We start from the raw sequence: 17,537 nt of genomic DNA on the forward strand, positions 1-17,537 counted from the left end.
GAGGGGAATTGTGGGGTTCACCTTCCTGGTGTTGGAGTGATGGTGGCTCCCGGTGGTGGAAGGTGTGGCTATCCTTCCTTTGGTGAATCAGGGCCCAGGCAGCACTCCTGGTGCTGGATAGATGGCGGCTCCCGGTGGGGGAAGGAGAGGCTATCCTTCCCGTGGTGGATCCTGGCCCAGGCAGCCCTCCTGGTGCTGGAGCGATCTGGCAATTTTATTTAGGGATTTTGACCTGTGGGACTTTTAGCATTCAAGATTTTGATGTTCAGGGTTATGTCTTTTAGAATTATGATCAACATCAAGAACTGACATCTTGATAGGTATTAAGTCTTTTTCCCCATGAATATATTTCTCAATTCATGTTTTTGTTTTTGTTTTGAGATAAGGCCTCGCTGTGTAGTTCAGGCTGGCCATGACCTCACTATGTAGTCCAAGCTGCCCTCTAACCTGTGGCAACCCTTCTGCCTCAGCCTCCTAAATGCTGTTTATTATAGGTGTGTGCCACCATGCCCAGCTGCCAAGTTATTTAGTTAATGTCTTTTCATAGGCATTTTGTTATTTTCTTTTTTCCCTCCTTGTCCCTGCCCTCCCTTCACCCCCTCCTCCCCTTCCCATTTACACTTTATTTTGTTATTTTCTTGATCTAGGTCCTGTACATATTTTTCTTGACTTACACCTAAGTATATCATATTTTTTGGAGCTTAATATAGACAGCATTGTTTTTAAGCTCACTTATGCATTGTTTTAGTCACTTTCCTATCAGTGGCACAAAATACCTCACCACCCACACCTTAAAGGGAGAAAGGTTTATTTGGCTCCCAGTTTCCACTGGGTTCTCTTACGGTTGGCTGACTCCAAGGCAGAATCAGCATGGTAAAGGGCATAGTGAAGGATAGTTGTTCACTCCATGGCAGCCAGGAAACGGAGAAAGAGAAGGGAGAAATAAGGAAGAGAATATACTCTTCTAAATCAGGTTCCCAGTGACCTACCTCTAACTAGGCCCTAACTCCTAGCAGCACATTCACCTATGAACTTACCATTAGATAAATCTACTGCCCCATGATCTAATCAACTTTCAAAAGACCCATCTCTGAACACGTGAGATGCTTGGGGAAAATTTTAAATCTAAACCATAACACTCTGGCCCCGGCCCCACAAAGGCTCATTTCCATCTCATCATTCAAAATGCATTTAGTCCATCTCTAAAAGTTAGCAAAGTCTTAACAGTTCCAGCATTGCTGAAAAATAGTTCCAGTCTTCTCTGAGACTCAAGGCAAACTCTTAGCTATGAGCCCTTAGAGAAATCGAAGAAAGTTAAGTACTTCTAATATGTAATGGCACAGAATAAGCATTCCCATTCCAAAAGGAAGGAATAGGAGGATAGATGAAATCCAGCAGGGCAGACATTAAATCCTATAGTTCCATGGCCAGAACCTATGGCATGTTGTGGTGAGATATGAACTCCAAAAGCTTGAGCAACTCTGTTCCTGTGCCCTTGCTAGTCATAGCCCACTCTCTTGGACTGACTGACTGGTGCCTGCAGTTTTTTTCACCAGACATTTCACATTCCTAGCAGCTCCAAATTCCTGGAATCTCCCCTTTACTTTTGGCTTCATATGTCATCTTTTCAAGGCCTCCTGGCAGGGACTTTGACCCTGTTACACATTTTTAGCTGGTCTTCCTTTTTAGGCCTTCTAAAATTTCTGTGGAAACCTCCATGACCCCATAACGCTTGCATTCTGCATGCGTGAAGAACCAGCACCATACGGATGGCATGAAGGGCTGCTTCCAACTTGAGCAGTAGTGTGGTCTCTTGGAGCATGCCTGCAGTGGCCTCAGAGAACCCGCATGGCTGACCTCAAGGAAATACTTAACTAGTCTTTTGTAGTTCTGAATGATTAGGGCACCTGGGGGCTGCAAAATCTTTCAAAAGAACTTATCCTTTTCTACTCTTGAGTCTGTGATGGGTGGAGTCTGGCCAGCTTCTGAGATGCCTTCAAGCCATCATTGCTGCAGTGCTGATGCAAAGTACATGGTCTATTTTTAATGCTAATCTTTTCAACAACCACAGTCTCCTTTGTCCCAACTTTATAAGCACTTCTTTCTGGACAAGCTTCACATCATTTGGCTCTTGTGTCTGCTACAGATTCTCACTGTAAATCTGGCTGAAAGAATCCAGCATTATGCATGCTAGAGCCTGAATGTTGGGCTGCCATGAAATTTTTTCTGCCAGATTTATTAGTCTACCACCTTTAATCTCAGTCTCCTTAAAGTCTCAGGACATGGGAAAAATATAGACACTTTTTTTTTTTTTGCCAGAATGTAATACATATGGACTCTAGTCCAATTGCCAGTGGAGTTCTGTTCTCAATTGAAAGCTCTTCCACCTGGCCTTTATTGTCTGTATTCCTCTCAACATGCTTTTCTTCTGAGCTCACATATCAAGTATGTTTCATAGTACTCCAAGGCTTCTTTAGTCTGAATTTCCAAACTTTTCTAATCCTCCTTGCAAAACAGTTCCATAAGCTTCTGAACCACATGATACAATCATAGCAAGAGAGATGACTGAGAAAATATTTCTGAATGAAATATTTGTCAAAGAATAAATTACAATAGAAATTAGAAAAATTTGAGCTGAATGACAAGAACAGTTAAGTGTGGGATAGAAACTAAGTAATTTTTAAGGAAAAATTTATAGCATTAAAATACATACATTTTTAATGAGCAGTAACAACAAAGGCTGAAAACCAATCATCTAAGTACACAGGTTAGGAACATAGTACTTGCTCAGCCTGATAAAAATATATGTGAGAAACCATGGTTAATATCATACTTCCTAATGAAAGACTGAAAACTTTCTCCTCTAGGACCAAGAACCAAATAGTGATGTTTCTTCTTGTATTTATATTCATTATTGTCATAGAGGACAATAGGCCAGGGAAATTAGACATGAAAACATGTTTGAAGTCAGGGCAGTGGTTAACCTAGAGGAGGTGCATGGGACTGGGGTTTGGAGGGAATACCAGGGAACTTTCATGCTGTATTGTTACATTCTTTGTCATGGGTAGTGTTTACATCATATGTCTTTGCCTTGTAATAAGTTACTTGTTTTTGTTTTGTATTTTGTGGTAATTCTTATTTTTATTTGCAATAATTTATGTGTACATTTATGTTTTGTGAACTCTTCTATAAATTTCACAATAAAAAGATTAAAAGTATTGGGAGGTCTTAAAAAGGTGTACAGTAAGTCTCTGACTTAAGTACATTCACGGTTGTGAACTTTCACAGCTGTATTGTGTAGGACTCACTTTGTCGGTTTATGAACGAATCCAACTTATGAACAGTTCTGGAAAGGAACTCATTTGTGAGTTGGAGACTTACTGTACCAATGCCATTTGTTGGTCTTTAGACTTTCAATTCACATACTTATTATTTTACCAAATAGAATAAAAAATTCAAAGAACAAAATTGGATCAGTAAATTAGCTTCTTCAATGATTATAATATAAAATTTGTTAATACACAAGTCCTTCATTGTAATAGTTTTCTCTTGAACCTTTTTACTCTCAGAATGTAAGTTAACTTTTTTGTTTAAATTAGGAGGTGTTAATGATGCTGGATAACTATGTGAGAGATTTCAAAGCACTGATTGACTGGATCCAACTTCAGGAGAAGCTAGAGAAGACAGATGCTCAAAGCAGGTATTGAACTCTATACTTATATTTGTAATCAGCAGTTTCAATAGCAGTCATTGAAACTGACAGGGAATTTAACCTCAGATTGACTTGAAACATGTAAAAATCTAAGTTTAGTGCTACATTTCTCACTTAGTTCAGTAACATATTTTATCAGGTACCTGCCAGTGCAAGGTACGTTATTCAGGACAGAAATTTAATTTTTGTATATAGCACACTTACTACTCTCATGGAATTTGTAGTCTAAGCATATGATAAAATAGAACTTATAGTACTAAGACTATTATGGGTGTTCAAGAAGGACACTTCTATTTTGAGGATTGGTCAGGGATGATTTCATGGAGGGTGCATAAGTATTTAAATGTGATGGATTTTACAAAGTGTTTGGGCTTTCAGAGGAAGGGAGTAAATTAGAACAGTATGTGAGTGCAGACCAGTGGTAAAAAAAAAGTAAATAGGGAAATGTATAGTGTATTTTCCCATTATGTTAGGAAAACTGATGATTTTTGATTTGGAGAATAATGGGAGATGAAAGCTCTTTTGGAATAATATTCATTTGGTGTCTGTACATAGTATCTGGGTGTTGTACATGAGGCTCAGAGACCATGGTAAAGAAGACAGACATAGTTCTTGCCCTTGTGAAGTATGTAGTATGTGCTGTGGTCTGATTGTGTCCTCTCAAAATTCACATGTTGAAATATGATCACCAAGGTGGGAGATGGGGGAGGGAGGGGAAAGGAAAGTAAAAAGAATTAAAATATTTTATGTACATGTGCAAACTCCCTATGATGAAAATAATCATTGTGTACTACAAATATGCATAAATAAAAATTAAAGGAATTTAATCACCAGTATGATAGTATAAGGAAGTAGAGCCTTTAGAAGGTAAAGATTAAGTTATGAAGGTGTTGTCATGAATGGGATGCCTTCTTACCCTGAGAAGATAGACCTAGGCTGCCTCTTTGTTTTGAATTGAACTTTGCTTCAATCTCAGTGGGTGGAGCCATGCACTAAAAAGGCATCTTTTGTCTAATATCTTAGTCCTAAGAGGGGACCAAGAAGGTAAAGGGCTCCCTAGGGACAAATGTAGGAGAGCTAGATCTCCAGGAAATCAAAATCAGAGAAAATATGAATTGAACTTTAAAATATTTTTGTTTTTTATAATGATAAGTTTTGACTTTTTTATTTCCTGCCTTTGGATGGCTCAGTTCTAGGTATTTTTGTTTTTATCAAGAAGTTTTACCCTTACCCTTTGGCCGTAGGCCATTGGATCTGGGGGTAAATTCTTTCACTGGGCTGAATTAAACTAAGAGATTAGTATACTGATTTGTCTGACTAGTAGCTGTATTGCCCCTATGAGGATAAGCAGAGGAAAGCAGGTTGAAAGAAAATGGAATAGATTTACAAAGAGAAGGAGAGATGAGAGAAATCATAAGATGAGAGAAATTATAAAGAGCTCAAGGTCTGTCTGTTCCAGGTCTAATCCTCATGAGCCCTGATTTTAATTTTTCCTTCCTTTTGGAAGTCCTTGATTTGACATAGTTTATATCCTTAAAATAAGTTTATTTTTCTTTTCTGTTTTAATTTTCTGTACTTAAAAAAGGATCTATAACGTAACTACCAAAGGCATTTGAAAAAACATTTTTTTTTTAAAATCATGCTTTCAAATTCCAGTCAGCTAGCAGGGGATTTAGCTCAGTGGTTCCAGTGCCTGCTTCACAAGCACAAGGACCCGAGTTCAATCCCCAGTACATTAAAAAAAAGAGAGAGACACTTCAACTTCCAGTCAACTAGTGGTGGTTGCATTGAAAATTGTATTGAGAAAATTCAGAGTCCACCTGTAGGATTAACAGAGTGATAGCTTTCTCTATCCTGGTACCATGGTTCAGAAATATACCTGAGGCATCTGTTTTTGCCTGAACCATTTAGCAGCATTTCTTTTTTTGTTGTTGTTCGTGCTTTTGGTCTCAGGGATCAAACTTGGGTCCTTGTGCTTGCAAGGCAGGTGGGGAACCACTGAGCTAAATCCCCAGCCCCAGCATTTCTTCTCTTTGCCTCACAAGGCAGCACCAAGATATGGAATGTAACTTTAAATTTCCTGTAGATGGCATTATTTGTCTTACTTTCTTCAAGTCATGTATAATATTCATTTCAGTTTGAGATTTAAATGTGGAAAAGGTTCATATTTAAGGTACTAATATTGATAAGTGTTTATATATTTGTATTATGGGTAAGGACTAGGTAGAAACTACAAAGAAAAATATTGATTCACTCAATTTAACAAGAAAGAAAGCCTTTCTATATAAAAACAATTAAATTAAAAGCAAAATAATTGCAACACCAATGCCAATGGACTTGTAGCCATAATAATTATAATAGCATTCTAGTAAACTATTTCAGGTTCATTAGAAAGTGATACAAATCCTAGTGGAAAAGGGCTAAAGATACCAATATGTAAATCCCAGAAGACAAAATTCAATTCATTAGTTATTATAACAAACATGTACAATTAAAAAATGAAAATAATGAAATACCATTTTACCAGAGTAATTTTTAAAAGAAGATAGCAACTTTGGCCAGGTTGAAGGGAAATGGATACTCTTTATCCAGTGAGGGTATTGTATGTTACATTTCTAGCTTTACCATTTTTTTTCCCCAGTACCAGGTATTAAACTCAGGACCTTGCACTTGCCAGGCAGGCACAGCATCACTGAGTTATATCCCTGGCCTTGTGTGTTACATTTCTGGAAGATGATTTGGCAATAAATGGGCAAAAGGTTTAGGCTCTTGAATAATCTATTGTGTGAATTTTCTTCTTTTCTAACAATATCATTTTATTTGTTTGTTTTTTAGTACTGGGAATTGAACTCGGGTCCTTGTGCTTGCAAGGCAGGTGCCAGAACCACTGAGCTAAATCCCCAGCTCACTTTTTTAATAAGTGAAAAATCTCACTCACCAAACTGAATACAGTTAGCAACAGAAGACCCAGCGTGGTTACAAAATCTGACTGAGGGCATGGGAATAGAGAAGACATTGCTTAAAGGAACATTTTGGGGACTTTATCCTGTCCAGTGACTTATTGTGGGCCCAGTGGTGACAGAGGTGCAGAAGTTAAGTTGCATTTCCTAATGAATAGCAGTGAAATAATTATGTTCCCTGTCTTGTGGATGATTATGAGATAGAGGCTAGGGATACTTCATATTTTCCTACTTAACTCTCACCCTTTCTTTGTATCTTGACTTTTGCTGCATCAGAGTAGCCTGAATTAATACCATTGCCTTTTAATATATTTTAGCTGGGTGTGTGGAAGCTTGTATATCCTAAAGTATACCTCAAGTCTCTGTAACCCCATAACCCTTTTGAGACAAGTAAAGTCTCTGCTCTGGCACCACCTGTGATTTCTCAGCAGTAGTATGATAACTTTCTGGTAAGCAGTGCTGTAGGGAAAAATTGAGACTTGATTATGTTTTCAGTATTAATAGCCAAGAGGAATTATTAGTTTTTCCTTTTTCTCAGTTGATTTAATATGTTTTATGTCTTGATTTCACAGACCAACATCACTTGCATGGGAAGTAAAGAAGATGTCTCCAGGGCGTCATGTGATTCCAAGTCCATCAACAGATAGAATAAATGTAGCTTCAAATGCTCGAAGAAGCTTAAATTTTGGGTAAGATGAACTTAAAAAAGCTTACAAAGTCATGTATTTCTGTCAGTTATGTTCTGTGGAAAATACAGTATTATAATGCATAATATTTCACATAAAGATATTCATATATGTGTAGGTATGTTAGGTAGGAATACTGGGCAAAGCTTTAACCCTCAGAAAGGGGACACTGTGACACTGTGCACCAATTAGCGATCCCAGGGGACATTGAAACACCAAAGAAAGCTTATATATTATCCCTATTAACTTGTCTATAGTCCCATATATTATATAATATTATATGAAATAAGTTAAGTCAAGAAAAATTCATGAATCTAATTACCTTACATTGCTATCATAGTATTAGTCTCTATATAGATATACATAATTAAAAATCTAGTATGTTTCAAATGTACTTAACATTTCAATTTCCTATTTAATTTATTAGCTGTATTTCTTTTTCTCCCTAGGGGTTCACCTGGCACAGTGGTTGCTCCATGTCTGGCTCCTGCAGGTGTCAGCTGGGCTGACAAGGTGAAGGCTCATCACACAGGCTCTGCTTCTTCAGACACAGCCCCTGCTCCACTGTGTCCACCCATGGTTGTGCAGAAGGTGTCTCGCAGAAATGGCAAGTAACTCTGAAGTAGCCTTTTGTGTAGTAAACAGGTAGATGTAGATATATATATTTCAACATTGCTGCTCATAGAATTAGATATTAATCTTTTTTACATCTTTTTGTGATATTGGTTTGCTTAAGTTAAAATCATAGAATAAGGATATAGCTCAGGGATAGAGTGCTTGCCTGGCATGCACTGGGACCTGGAGTTGATCCCTCCCAACATGAAACAAAATTTTCCCAAACCATAAAGTCATCTTGAAAACTGATAACTAATTTTCAGCACTGTATGATAGTCAGTGGAGATCATTTTGGTTTCTCTTTGTCCTGTATAAACTTGGAGAAGGATGATGTTTTATCAGTTCATTTATATGATCCCTTAGAATTTTGACTTAAAATAGAAAAAGAAATGGGCTGTTTCATTCTTTAGGTAGGGCTGGGGATTTAGCTCAGTGGTTCCGCTGTCTACCTCACAAGCACAAGGACCAAGATCAATCCCCAGTACCAAAAACAAAAAAAAAAACAAAAAAAACAACAAAAATAACCACTATTCTTTAGGTAGTACACATTATACTTTAAGCTGATTTATATTTGATTATTATTTTGGTACTACAAAGTAATCTGTTTACCTTTGTTCACCTATTTATTTATTTATTTATTTTATTTATTTATTTTTTAAATTTTATTGAGTTTATTGGTACATTTTAGGGATACAGTACAGTTGCATTCATTGTTGGGATCATGTACCTCTACATGGCAAGTCTTGATTCTCATTTTTTCCCCTTACCTCTGCCCTCCCTTCACCCCCTCCTCCCTTCCCCATCTGCAAACACTTTATTTTCATCTTTTCATTCTCTCACATTTTTTTCTTTTCCCTTTTTGTTCTTCCCCTACGCATCACACCTTCCCTACACCTTTAGCTCCTTTCTTCAAATTTCTAAATGTCAGTAATCTTATTAGAATCTTATGCATTGTTGCAGCACCTATTTATTTTTTTATAAATTGGGATAATTAAGGAACACACATGAATATAAGGCATGTAATTATGAATGCCTATCTGGGACATTTTACTTGTAAGAATTTCCTTCATAAAACCTTCTTATACATACAGAAATCCTATAGGGGCTGGGTTGTGGGCATAATAATTAGTAACAGTGAGTCTGTATCATGAATAAAGGGAACTTCAGAAGCACTCTTCTGTTTTCTCCAGTGTCATGTTCCTGTGGAGCTTTTTGTTTCAGAAAGAAATGTTTTATTGCACATGACAGAGATGTTGCTATCTTTATATTGTGAATCAGCTATATTTTCATTTTTATTTAGGTTTCATTGAATTGTGTTGGCTTATTGCAAATGATATTCTTTACTTTTACCCAATATAATGCCCTTGGCTTCTTCATGTAGGCTGACTAGTAGCAAACGACAATAGGCAGAAGTTCTGTAATGTATATTTATACTTGATTGTCTACAAATATAATACATTATGTATTTTATATAAATATAATATTGTTATTTGTTTATATGTTATTATTTTTATGTTTTATTGCATTTATTTTCTACTGGTTTAACAAAATACCAGGCTGGGTGGTTTATAAATAAAGAGGTTTACTGAGCTTGCAGTTTTGGAAGCCGAAAGTCTAAGATGGTGCCTTGTCAGTTCATCCTCTGGTGAGGGCCTCCTGTAGTGGATAGTATTACCATGGCTGTAGTGAGAACAGTCTTATAGTGAGACTGCAGGCCAGAGAGCAGTTCAGGAATCAAGTTCTCTTTTATAACATCTCACTCTTTTGTGAACCAACTAGAGTCCCAAAAGAACCTTTAAATCTCTTCCAGGGGCAACACTCTTAGTAACTGTAGCTCCTCCTGTGAGGCTCTGCCTACTGAGTGAGGTTCCCCTGTCTCAGCACTGCATGCTGAAGACCAGACCTCCAGGATATGCACCTTTGGGAACAAAAGACATCCAAACCATAGCAAGCTCTTTATCTTAGAGAAAACTAGAAAAAAATGTGGAACCATAAAGTTTTAACCTGAAAGAAATATGTTATAAATTAAAAAAGGAAACAAAATCTTACAAGAATCATATTGTTAGCACTTCATGGCTTTATTTAAACCCGTACCTTCTTATTATTCACAAATAACCCATTTAGTTGAGGCAAGTGGCAGCACCACTGAGCTAAATCCCCATAACCCATTTGGTTGAAATGAAATAATAGATCATGATTATATCTGTGCTTAAAAACTTTATTAAGATATTGGGAAATTCCATTTTGGATCACTTTGGTCTTTAGTTTTTGGGTTCAGGTATGCTGGTATATGTACTGCTGAAGGTATAGCTTTAGTTTTAAGGTTTCTAATTTTGTGCTATGGAATAAAGTAATTCAAGATAAAGGTGATTGAGTGATCACATATATTTAATTTTCTCTTCCCCAAACACAGCTAAAATGATATAGAAAAGGATTTAAAAATTGAATCCATTTAAAAGGAGAAGAAATGATACGAACAAAGTTTGGGAAGACGGAGAGGAGAAAGACCACTGGTCTTTAAGTGATTTAGCCGAATCCTAAGATAAAAAGAAGGGAAAAAACTGAAATACAGTTTAGTTTTCCCCACAAAATCCTCAAAATGTTGAAAATTTGGTGGTGCAAGTATCTCTGAAGGTGAAGGTAGAGGCGGGGTGGTACTGTAAGATGCTTATTCTATTGAACCCTGTCTTTTTACTCTGATAGACACCTTCTCCCCCCAAATTGGAGGTTTATTCTCTAGAGATGGTAACAAAGATTATACCTGGCCTGAGTGATACAGGCACACTGGAAGGTAAGAAGAGCATATTAAAACCAGGGGATTAAATGAAAGACTGTGAAGATGATATTGAGGTTCCTCCTCCTCTTCGCTTTCACCTCCATCCCTCTTTTCCACTGATTAAATCAAGAAAGCCCATACTTGAGGAACACTTCAGGTCTGATATAGATCATGTGATACTGGTCTTCAAAGTCAGTACTCTGAAGTGGGTGTCGTGGACATTGATCATCATGGGAGACTTTGGTGGTGCCAGACTGTGGATGGCAATATGTTAACTGTGTACTTGGTATAGGGAACAACCAGTCCACATTTATGATGATTGCAGTAGTCTGGAAGTAAAGAATCCAGGAAGGCAAAAGAGCTTGTTTATACCATTACTTGCACAGATTAAAAGATGTTAAATTGAGAAGTTAGGGTTTAAATTGATTCTGAATACATAGAAGATATAGACTAAATCAGGGAAGGAAAAGATACAGGAAAATGTAGCAAAGAGTGTGAGAGTCACATCTCTGAATGGCACTCAGAACTGTGGCATGATATTGCAGAAGCAGCATTAGAAGAGGTGATCACTGAGAATTTCCCCAAACTGTTGAAAGGAATCAAATCTCAGATTCAAGAAGCAGTATTAATCCCAAATGGGAAAGTACAAAATGAATTTTGTCTAGCTATAACATGTTTAAAATGCTGACAGTTAAAAGGAAAAATTTTCAAGTAGTTGGAGAAAAAGATTCTATTTTCAAAGAAACAAGAGTAAGCTGATGGCTGACTTTACAGTAGAAATCATAAAAACTAGGTGACAATGGAAGGATGTCTTTAAATGCTGAAAGTAATGGACAAACTAGAATTTTATACCCGACAAAAATACCTTTAAGCAATTTGTCAAATAAGACAATTCCACACAAATAAAACGAGAAAATTCATACTCAGCAGTTAGATCTTCACTAAAAAAATACTACAGAGAAGAGCCTTTTAGGTGGAAGGAAAGTGAATCCAGGTAAAAAGTGTCATACATGGAGAAATGAGCAGTACCAGTAGGAGTGCACCTGGGGGGGTCATGTTAGATGTGTACTAACTAGATGAGCATAATGTCCCATGGACTTTGAAACAAGAAGGCTGAGAATTTGTGGCAGTAATACAGAGGACAGGAAAATAAATGCTGTATATATTTTATAAGGTCTAGGTGTTTACAGAAGTACTAACTTGTATTCAAGTGTAATAAATTGAGAATGCATATTCTAAACTCTAGTTAACCACTAAGAAGATTAAAAAAATATGATAGCCTTATGGAGAGGAAAGTGAGATAATAAAAATAATAAAATAATAAAAAGACAAGAAAGGAGAAAAAACATAAAACAGACTGGGTTAATAAAAAATTATAGAAGTAAATACCAATATATCAATCTCTGCATGAAATATAAATTGTCTAAATATTCAGTTATAAAAACAAAAATTGTAAGATTGCATTAAGAATAAATGCCAACTATATTTTTCTACCAGAGATACAACTTCAGTATGAGAATAGAAAAGTCTAAGTAAATATATTCTATGCATATCCTACTTAAATTAAAGCTTTTGTTGCTCTAAACAGACAAAATAGACTAAGCAAGAAACTTTGCAAAGCAGGGGATGGCACCACTGAGCTAAATCCCTGGTCCTAAGCAAGAAACATTTTAAAGAAAGATATATCTTAATGATTAAAGGATCAGTTCAACTGAACAAATTTATAAAGAATCAGTTGAACAGAAAGATGTAATTCTAAATTTGTATATCTATGTATCCGTGCATATTTACATATTTAAGCATAACTTCAAAACCTACAGAACAGAAATTTATGGAACTTGAAGGAAAAATTGACAAATCTGTGCCCATTCTGGGAAACTTTAATTAATAGCTGGTGTACAGTTTGTAAAGGGGGAGTGGGGGAGGAGGTGAAGGGAGGACAGGGACAAGGGGAAAAAATGCGAACTAAGACCTGTCATGTAGAGGTACAAGATCCCAATAATGAATGTAACTGTACTGTATACCTAAAATGTATCAATAAACTCAATGAGGAAAAAAAATAGCTGGTTGTACAAATAGACAAAAGGCAGTAAAGATGCAGAATACCTGAGCAGCTTGGTTACTGAGCTTGACACAGTGGACTTGTCCAATAGAGTGTACATGCTTTCCTGGTCTTCATCTTAGGCTTCAGTCTGATACTTTGCTGGTAAGCATCCTGGTTCTCTAATCCTCTGTTCTGAATGTCTAATCTGCTGTAAGCTTATCTATTAAATTCACAGTTTCAGTTGTTTATAATTTTTACAATTGCTACTTGACCATTAAAAAACAGCTTCTTATATCTGCTGGTAGTCTACATCTTTCTATGTTTTATTGAACATATTTATCATAGTTTATTTTTAAATATCTGTGCCTGAAAAATAAAATACCTGAATTACATGTGGGGTTTTTGTACATTTTTTTGTAGATTTTCAGTTATTTGATCCTGTTTTTCTTTAGAATCCTCACAATTTTCAGTTGTATGCTTAAGTGTATATTAAAAATTATGGAGCCTCTTATTAAAAGAGTTGTTGATTTTATGTTTTTCTCTTTTTCGTCTATCAAGATGTTTAAAAACAAGAAGATCAACTTAATCCCATCAAGGTTTGGTTTGGGATTTTATTAAGGTCGATGTGGTTTGGTTTTGTCCTTCCTCCTTTTGGGTTCTCAATTGAAAATGGCCATTTGCAAAGCCCGCCACACCGTGACTCCAGCTTTTGTTCCTCAGCACTGTGCAGTTGCTGCAATATCTGCGTAGGTCATTAGCTTCCCAGCTGCTGCTCTCTGTGGGTTTCCTGGAGCCTTGCCTTGTGTATGCAGAGCTGAGTATTTGTCAGGCAACTTAGAGGAGATTGAGTGCATATTTCTTGGCTCACACCCCTGTAGTACCCCACTTTCCAAGATTTTTGCCCCAAAAGTCCCAGTTTCTTTAGATTCTTTGTTTCAGCCAGTTAGGAATGCTGGTGTTTGCTAGGAATTACTTCTGCATCCTGAATTCCAGATGTCTTAAGGCAGAATCCTAGATGGAATGTAGACCTGATGTCATTATTCCCTGGTCTTGGGAGTTGCAGTTCCTCAAAACTTGCCCACATTGGTTGCTTTCCAGTGCCTCTGAACAGTTCATTTATATATTTTGTCTGGCTTTTATAGTTGTTTTTGGCAGGAAGAGGGCCAATTTTGGTGCATGTTACTTTGCCATTGCCCAAACTGCAAGTACACTCACAGATTCAAGCACATAGGGAGCATTTACTGAAATTGAAACATTCTGTGCCAGCAGACAAAGCTCAGGAAGCTTCTGGTGATTTAAAGAACTCTGTTGTCATTGACCCCAGTGGGATTAAGTAAGCAATCAGTAAGAAGAAGATGTTAACATTTTTTATTGAGTTTATTTGTACATTTTAGGTATACAGTACAGTTACATTCATTATTGGGATCTCGTACCTTTGCATGACAGGTCTTGGTTCTCATAAGAAGATGTCACATTTTGAATTTTGAAGTTTTGGAGTTTCGGAAAATAGTTTTCAGTACTGTAGTGTATTGATTTAAAGAGGCCATCACGATAAGAATTTGTAAAGTGAAATGAATGAAAGTGAGCATTTAAGAACCCATGAAATAAAGCTATGTTTTGAGGAACACTTCTGGCTTCATTGTATATATTATAAAAGCAGAAAAAGCTAATGTACATTGTGTCCTTGTCTTGGCATTAGAAAACAGCAAGTTAAATCCAAAGAATGTAAAAAGAAAAAATATATAGGTGATAGTAATATAAAGGTAATAATATATAGGTGATAGGATTAGTTCCAAGTTTTAAGCAGTATATCTTTCTTTAAGGAAGATTTTCAGACAGATGTTTTTCTTTCCTTTTAAAGGTAAAGTGATTAATTATAGTGCTTCTATGGGTGAGCTATTTAACTGGAAATTAAAATATATTATTAAGCTTTATTAATTGTGTAATTTGGATTTTTGTTGGTATATATGATTTTATAATTTATTTTATGACTTATAATTTGCATTATTTATTTTTAAAGGTAGAGCAGAAATGTTTAAATTGGATTCTTTAAATAGATTAATAAAATGAACAGATCTCTTGTTAACTGATTACGAAAAAGAAAAGGCAAGATGGAATATCAGGAATGAAATTGAGGATATTGGTAGAATCCTACAGGTATTATAAAAGATAAAAGTATTATAAAGTGGTATATATTAAATTGACAAATTCTTTGAGAAACACAGCTTAACGTTTTTATTACAAGAACTAGAAAAACTTGAAGGGACTTATAAGTATCTTTAAAAAATGCGAGTCTGTATTAAAAATCTTTTCACAATGAAAATTCCAGGTCAAGATAGTTTCTCCTATAAATTCTTGCAAACCTATAAGATTAAAAGTAATACCAGTTTTCTAGAAAATCTTTATGAGAAGAAACAAAATCATGTATTATTTACATGTAGAATAACCTGAATATCAAAGCCTAACAAGAAAATTACAATAAAAATTACTTCTTTTTTCCCCCCTTTTTATTTAGTTTATTGGTACAATCTATGTGTACAATACAGTTACATTCATCATTGGGATTCTGTACCTTTACATAATAGGTCTTGATTCTCATTTTTTCCCCTTGTCCCTGCCCTCCCTTCACCCCCTCCTCCCCTCCCCATTTACAAACACTTTATTTCCATTTTTTCAGTTTCTCATATTTTTTCCCTCTCCCTTATTACCTTTCCCCCACTCTTACCACTTTCCCTACACCTTTAGCCCTTTACTTCCTATTTCACATTATTAATTATCTCATTAGGATCCTGTGTACTATTATAGTTTTTCACACCAAAGAAACTATTCAGTATTTCGGTTAAATAAATCTCTGTATGAACATTAAAAATAGGGAATCCTAAAATAAAACTAAAAAGGAAAGTAAAAGAGAAAAGGCAATGATGTAACATTAAATAATCCTTAATTCTGGAGATGAAAATGGTCCCTGAACATATTTAAATTGCTTCTTGCTCTTATAGTCTTATCTATTCTTTTTTTCATTATTTAGAGAATACTTTATTAGTTTCTGTAATCAAACCCACATAGATATGACCTTCCATATTTAGTATGATGTGTTACCCCTGTACACATGGAAAAAAAAATTAACATTTCTAGACCAGTATGGCTGTCCATTTCTGTACAATGCCAACTCAACACAGTAAATTGGGATGACTTTTTCCAAAGTTGGCAGCACTGTTAAAGTTTCCCAAAATTCAAATTATATATATGTACATATATATTTATATTTATATAAAAAGACTAATAATAGTATGTTATGCATCAATAGCAGCAACAGCTTTTCCAGTTTCTGCAGTCATCTGAACAAAATTGTAGACATTCAGCACATTCCATTAAAAAAAACAAAGAATAATATCCAGACAACAGCAAAGTTCTGTTGCTGTTGTGGTACCTGGAACCATTTTTTTTATTAGCATCTTAATCATCATCTGGAAAGAGAACATTCTAGAGCAATATCATTAAATGTAGCTCTGATAAAGCACGGTCCCTACTATGTATCATAAAGCAGGTACAAGATATTTTACATTCATAGAGGTATGATACAGTACCGCCCTACATCAATAATATAGAATCAGTTTTGGTTTGAAATTTACTTTGTCTGCAAATAAAATTGCTACCCCTGTTTTTTTTCTGGGCTTCTGTCACAAGGAGAATTGTTTTCTATCTTTTCACTTTCAGTCTATGGGCTTCTTTTTGCACTAGGTGTGTTTCTTGTATACAACATATTGTTGGATTTTGCTTCTTATTCTATTTTTCCAGTCTATATCTCTTGATTGGTGCATTGAGGCCATTGACATTGCTGGTTATAACTGATATATACTGACTTATTTTTGACATGTTATTGGCCTTTTGTTGACTCTTTTTACTTTTTCACCTTCTCCTTTTAATTTCTTGCCTTGCCTATTTGATTTGCTCTGTTGGGTCTCATGGTGTTGTTGCCTTCATTGTCTTTTTCTACGATCTTTTTTAGAATTGCTTGTAGTGCTGGTTTGATATTCATGTAGTTTCTCGGGTGTTCTTTGTCGTGAAAGTTTCTTATTTGCCCATCAATTTTGAAAGAGAGTTTTGCGGGATACGTCAGTCTAGGTTGGAGGTTGTTCTCTTTTAGTACTTGAAATATCTCATTCCAGGCTCTCCTTGCCCCAAGGGTTTGTGTTGAAAAGTCTGCTTTGATTCTGATGGGCTTTCCTTTGTATGGAATTTGTTTCTTTTCTCTTACTGCTTGTAGTATTTTGTTCTTCTGTTGGGTTTCTGGGATCTTGATTATTATATGTCTAGTTGTAGATTTTTTTTGATTGTGGCTAGTTGGGGTCCTATATGCCTCACTTATCTGAATGTCAAATTCTTCCCCTCTGTTTGGGAAGTTTTCTGTCATTAATTCTGCAAACAGCTTTTTAAAGTCATTTGTATTTTCTCCTGCTACTTCATGTATTCCCATCAGTCTTATGTTATTCTTCTTTGCATCATCTAGGAGTTGTTGGATTGATTTCTCATGATCCCTTACTGTTTTTAAGAGATCTCTCTTTTCATGGTCACTGACTGCAATCTTATCTTCTATATCAGAGTCTATCTTCACATTCTTTTATTCTGTTGCATACACTTTCTATGGAGTGTTTAATCTCCTGGATATCTGTTTGAATTTGTTTTATGGATTCCATTTCTTTCCTATGTTGGGCGTTTATTTTTTCCAATTCTTTCTTATGCT

At 35.8% G+C, this 17,537-nt stretch overlaps 1 protein-coding gene across 3 annotated transcripts in view; it reads left to right on the forward strand.

Annotated features, from left to right (window-relative positions):
• Scaper (S-phase cyclin A associated protein in the ER) overlaps positions 1-17,537 on the forward strand; it is a 328,066-nt gene that overhangs the window by 35,684 nt on the left and 274,845 nt on the right. For all 3 annotated transcript variants that reach the window (XM_010626089.2, XM_010626097.2, XM_033756178.1), the window contains exons 5-7: positions 3,600-3,700; positions 7,245-7,361; positions 7,808-7,965. In XM_010626089.2, the coding sequence (XP_010624391.1) occupies positions 3,600-3,700; positions 7,245-7,361; positions 7,808-7,965 (376 nt within the window). The remainder of the gene's footprint in view (positions 1-3,599; positions 3,701-7,244; positions 7,362-7,807; positions 7,966-17,537) is intronic.

Source organism: Fukomys damarensis, unplaced genomic scaffold (assembly GCF_012274545.1).
Source record: "Fukomys damarensis isolate Sample0158 unplaced genomic scaffold, DMR_v1.0_HiC HiC_scaffold_25, whole genome shotgun sequence".
Classification (NCBI taxonomy): Eukaryota; Metazoa; Chordata; class Mammalia; order Rodentia; family Bathyergidae; genus Fukomys; species Fukomys damarensis.